At 59.5% G+C, this 6,041-nt stretch overlaps 1 protein-coding gene across 1 annotated transcript in view; it reads right to left on the bottom strand.

Moving 5' to 3' along the window:
- Window positions 1-479: 479 nt before the first annotated feature.
- LOC308175576 (fibronectin-like) overlaps window positions 480-6,041 on the bottom strand; it is a gene marked incomplete at both ends in the record, with an annotated part of 34,992 nt that continues 29,430 nt past the window's right edge. The window contains one exon of the mRNA XM_080551217.1: window positions 480-593. Coding sequence (XP_080407343.1) covers window positions 480-593 — 114 coding nt within the window. The remainder of the gene's footprint in view (window positions 594-6,041) is intronic.

Genomic DNA, 6,041 nt, shown 5'->3' with positions numbered 1-6,041 from the left:
GTCATCCAGAGTCAGGGGTCATACAGAGTCAGGGTTCATACAGGGTCAGGGGTCATACAGGGTCAGGGGTCATACAGGGGTCATAGAGTCAGGGGTCATACAGGGGTCATACAGAGTCAGGGGTCATCCAGAGTCAGGGGTCATACAGGGGTCACCCAGAGTCAGGGGTCATACAGAGTCAGGGGTCATACAGAGTCAGGGGGCATACAGGGTCAGGGGTCATACAGACGTCATACAGAGTCAGGGGTCATACAGGGTCAGGGGTCATACAGGGGTCATACAGGGGTTATACAGGGGTCATACAGGGGTCATACAGAGGTCATACAGAGGTCATAGAGAGTCAGGGGTCATACAGAGGTCATACAGACGTCATACAGGGTCAGGGGTCATACAGGGTCAGGGGTCGTAACGGGGTCATACAAAGGTCATACAGGGTCAGGGGTCATACAGGGGTCATACAGGGGTCAGGGTGAACTTACTAGTGACAGCCGTCTCCACCAGGGGGGGGCTCTCCCCGTCGTTGCCCAGGGCGTAGACGCTCAGGATGTATTCTACTGTAGGCATCAGACCTGAGAAGGTCACCTCCGTCTGGTCTGGGGGGGGGGGGGGGGGGGGGGGGGGAACATTATAACAGGATGTACTCTACTGTATGGGGGGGGGGGGGGGGGGGGGGGACATTATAACAGGATGTACTCTACTGTATGGGGGGGGGGGGGGGGGGGGGGGACATTATAACAGGATGTACTCTACTGTATGGGGGGGGGGGGGGGGGGGACATTATAACAGGATGTACTCTACTGTATGGGGGGGGGGGGGGGGGGGGACATTATAACAGGATGTACTCTACTGTATGGGGGGGGGGGGGGGGGGACATTATAACAGGATGTACTCTACTGTATGGGGGGGGGGGGGGGGGGGACATTATAACAGGATGTACTCTACTGTATGGGGGGGGGGGGGGGGGGGGGGGACATTATAACAGGATGTACTCTACTGTATGGGGGGGGGGGGGGGGGGGACATTATAACAGGATGTACTCTACTGTATGGGGGGGGGGGGGGGGGGGGGGACATTATAACAGGATGTACTCTACTGTATGGGGGGGGGGGGGGGGGGGGGGACATTATAACAGGATGTACTCTACTGTATGGGGGGGGGGGGGGGGGGGGGACATTATAACAGGATGTACTCTACTGTATGGGGGGGGGGGGGGGGGGGGGGACATTATAACAGGATGTACTCTACTGTATGGGGGGGGGGGGGGGGGGGGGACATTATAACAGGATGTACTCTACTGTATGGGGGGGGGGGGGGGGGGGGGACATTATAACAGGATGTACTCTACTGTATGGGGGGGGGGGGGGGGGGGGGGGGACATTATAACAGGATGTACTCTACTGTATGGGGGGGGGGGGGGGGGGGGACATTATAACAGGATGTACTCTACTGTATGGGGGGGGGGGGGGGGGGGGACATTATAACAGGATGTACTCTACTGTATGGGGGGGGGGGGGGGGGGGGACATTATAACAGGATGTACTCTACTGTATGGGGGGGGGGGGGGGGGGGGACATTATAACAGGATGTACTCTACTGTATGGGGGGGGGGGGGGGGGGGGGGGACATTATAACAGGATGTACTCTACTGTATGGGGGGGGGGGGGGGGGGGGGGGACATTATAACAGGATGTACTCTACTGTATGGGGGGGGGGGGGGGGGGGGGACATTATAACAGGATGTACTCTACTGTATGGGGGGGGGGGGGGGGGGGACATTATAACAGGATGTACTCTACTGTATGGGGGGGGGGGGGGGGGGGGGACATTATAACAGGATGTACTCTACTGTATGGGGGGGGGGGGGGGGGGGGACATTATAACAGGATGTACTCTACTGTATGGGGGGGGGGGGGGGGGGGGGACATTATAACAGGATGTACTCTACTGTATGGGGGGGGGGGGGGGGGGGGGGACATTATAACAGGATGTACTCTACTGTATGGGGGGGGGGGGGGGGGGGGGGGACATTATAACAGGATGTACTCTACTGTATGGGGGGGGGGGGGGGGGGGGGGACATTATAACAGGATGTACTCTACTGTATGGGGGGGGGGGGGGGGGGGGGACATTATAACAGGATGTACTCTACTGTATGGGGGGGGGGGGGGGGGGGGGGGGGACATTATAACAGGATGTACTCTACTGTATGGGGGGGGGGGGGGGGGGGGACATTATAACAGGATGTACTCTACTGTATGGGGGGGGGGGGGGGGGGGGGGACATTATAACAGGATGTACTCTACTGTATGGGGGGGGGGGGGGGGGGGGGGATATTATAACAGGATGTACTCTACTGTATGGGGGGGGGGGGGGGGGGGACATTATAACAGGATGTACTCTACTGTATGGGGGGGGGGGGGGGGGGACATTATAACAGGATGTACTCTACTGTATGGGGGGGGGGGGGGACATTATAACAGGATGTACTCTACTGTATGGGGGGGGGGGGGGGGGGGGACATTATAACAGGATGTACTCTACTGTATGGGGGGGGGGGGGGGGGGGGGGACATTATAACAGGATGTACTCTACTGTATGGGGGGGGGGGGGGGGGGGGGGACATTATAACAGGATGTACTCTACTGTATGGGGGGGGGGGGGGGGGGGACATTATAACAGGATGTACTCTACTGTATGGGGGGGGGGGGGGGGGGGGGACATTATAACAGGATGTACTCTACTGTATGGGGGGGGGGGGGGGGGGGACATTATAACAGGATGTACTCTACTGTATGGGGGGGGGGGGGGGGGGGGGGACATTATAACAGGATGTACTCTACTGTATGGGGGGGGGGGGGGGGGGGGACATTATAACAGGATGTACTCTACTGTATGGGGGGGGGGGGGGGGGGGGGACATTATAACAGGATGTACTCTACTGTATGGGGGGGGGGGGGGGGGGGGGGACATTATAACAGGATGTACTCTACTGTATGGGGGGGGGGGGGGGGGGGGGGACATTATAACAGGATGTACTCTACTGTATGGGGGGGGGGGGGGGGGGGGGGACATTATAACAGGATGTACTCTACTGTATGGGGGGGGGGGGGGGGGGGGGACATTATAACAGGATGTACTCTACTGTATGGGGGGGGGGGGGGGGGGGGGACATTATAACAGGATGTACTCTACTGTATGGGGGGGGGGGGGGGGGGGGACATTATAACAGGATGTACTCTACTGTATGGGGGGGGGGGGGGGGGGGGGGGACATTATAACAGGATGTACTCTACTGTATGGGGGGGGGGGGGGGGGGGGGACATTATAACAGGATGTACTCTACTGTATGGGGGGGGGGGGGGGGGGGACATTATAACAGGATGTACTCTACTGTATGGGGGGGGGGGGGGGGGGGGGACATTATAACAGGATGTACTCTACTGTATGGGGGGGGGGGGGGGGGGGGGACATTATAACAGGATGTACTCTACTGTATGGGGGGGGGGGGGGGGGGGACATTATAACAGGATGTACTCTACTGTATGGGGGGGGGGGGGGGGGGGGGACATTATAACAGGATGTACTCTACTGTATGGGGGGGGGGGGGGGGGGGGGACATTATAACAGGATGTACTCTACTGTATGGGGGGGGGGGGGGGGGGGGACATTATAACAGGATGTACTCTACTGTATGGGGGGGGGGGGGGGGGGGGACATTATAACAGGATGTACTCTACTGTATGGGGGGGGGGGGGGGGGGACATTATAACAGGATGTACTCTACTGTATGGGGGGGGGGGGGGGGGGGGGGACATTATAACAGGATGTACTCTACTGTATGGGGGGGGGGGGGGGGGGGGACATTATAACAGGATGTACTCTACTGTATGGGGGGGGGGGGGGGGGGGGGGACATTATAACAGGATGTACTCTACTGTATGGGGGGGGGGGGGGGGGGGGGGACATTATAACAGGATGTACTCTACTGTATGGGGGGGGGGGGGGGGGGACATTATAACAGGATGTACTCTACTGTATGGGGGGGGGGGGGGGGGGGGGGGACATTATAACAGGATGTACTCTACTGTATGGGGGGGGGGGGGGGGGGGGGACATTATAACAGGATGTACTCTACTGTATGGGGGGGGGGGGGGGGGGGGGGGACATTATAACAGGATGTACTCTACTGTATGGGGGGGGGGGGGGGGGGACATTATAACAGGATGTACTCTACTGTATGGGGGGGGGGGGGGGGGGGGGGGACATTATAACAGGATGTACTCTACTGTATGGGGGGGGGGGGGGGAGGGGGGACATTATAACAGGATGTACTCTACTGTATGGGGGGGGGGGGGGGGAGGGGGGACATTATAACAGGATGTACTCTACTGTATGGGGGGGGGGGGGGGGGGGGGGGACATTATAACAGGATGTACTCTACTGTATGGGGGGGGGGGGGGGGGGGGGGACATTATAACAGGATGTACTCTACTGTATGGGGGGGGGGGGGGGGGGGGGACATTATAACAGGATGTACTCTACTGTATGGGGGGGGGGGGGGGGGGGGGGGACATTATAACAGGATGTACTCTACTGTATGGGGGGGGGGGGGGGGGGGGGGACATTATAACAGGATGTACTCTACTGTATGGGGGGGGGGGGGGGGGGGGACATTATAACAGGATGTACTCTACTGTATGGGGGGGGGGGGGGGGGGGGACATTATAACAGGATGTACTCTACTGTATGGGGGGGGGGGGGGGGGGACATTATAACAGGATGTACTCTACTGTATGGGGGGGGGGGGGGGGGGGGGACATTATAACAGGATGTACTCTACTGTATGGGGGGGGGGGGGGGGGGGGGGGACATTATAACAGGATGTACTCTACTGTATGGGGGGGGGGGGGGGGGGGGACATTATAACAGGATGTACTCTACTGTATGGGGGGGGGGGGGGGGGACATTATAACAGGATGTACTCTACTGTATGGGGGGGGGGGGGGGGGGGGACATTATAACAGGATGTACTCTACTGTATGGGGGGGGGGGGGGGGGGGGACATTATAACAGGATGTACTCTACTGTATGGGGGGGGGGGGGGGGGGAGGACATTATAACAGGATGTACTCTACTGTATGGGGGGGGGGGGGGGGGGGGGACATTATAACAGGATGTACTCTACTGTATGGGGGGGGGGGGGGGGGGGGGGGACATTATAACAGGATGTACTCTACTGTATGGGGGGGGGGGGGGGGGGGGGGGGACATTATAACAGGATGTACTCTACTGTATGGGGGGGGGGGGGGGGGGGGGGGACATTATAACAGGATGTACTCTACTGTATGGGGGGGGGGGGGGGGGGGGGACATTATAACAGGATGTACTCTACTGTATGGGGGGGGGGGGGGGGGGAGGACATTATAACAGGATGTACTCTACTGTATGGGGGGGGGGGGGGGGGGGGGGGACATTATAACAGGATGTACTCTACTGTATGGGGGGGGGGGGGGGGGGGGGGACATTATAACAGGATGTACTCTACTGTATGGGGGGGGGGGGGGGGGGAGGACATTATAACAGGATGTACTCTACTGTATGGGGGGGGGGGGGGGGGGGGGGGACATTATAACAGGATGTACTCTACTGTATGGGGGGGGGGGGGGGGGGAGGACATTATAACAGGATGTACTCTACTGTATGGGGGGGGGGGGGGGGGGGGGGGACATTATAACAGGATGTACTCTACTGTATGGGGGGGGGGGGGGGGGGGGGGACATTATAACAGGATGTACTCTACTGTATGGGGGGGGGGGGGGGGGGGGGACATTATAACAGGATGTACTCTACTGTATGGGGGGGGGGGGGGGGGAGGACATTATAACAGGATGTACTCTACTGTATGGGGGGGGGGGGGGGGGGGGGGGGACATTATAACAGGATGTACTCTACTGTATGGGGGGGGGGGGGGGGGGGACATTATAACAGGATGTACTCTACTGTATGGGGGGGGGGGGGGGGGGGGGACATTATAACAGGAT

Source organism: Nansenia antarctica, assembly GCF_963989245.1.
Source record: "Nansenia antarctica genome assembly, contig: SCAFFOLD_471, whole genome shotgun sequence".
Classification (NCBI taxonomy): Eukaryota; Metazoa; Chordata; class Actinopteri; order Argentiniformes; family Microstomatidae; genus Nansenia; species Nansenia antarctica.
Note: the sequence above shows the minus strand (reverse complement) of the source record. Positions and strands in the feature narration are given on the sequence as shown.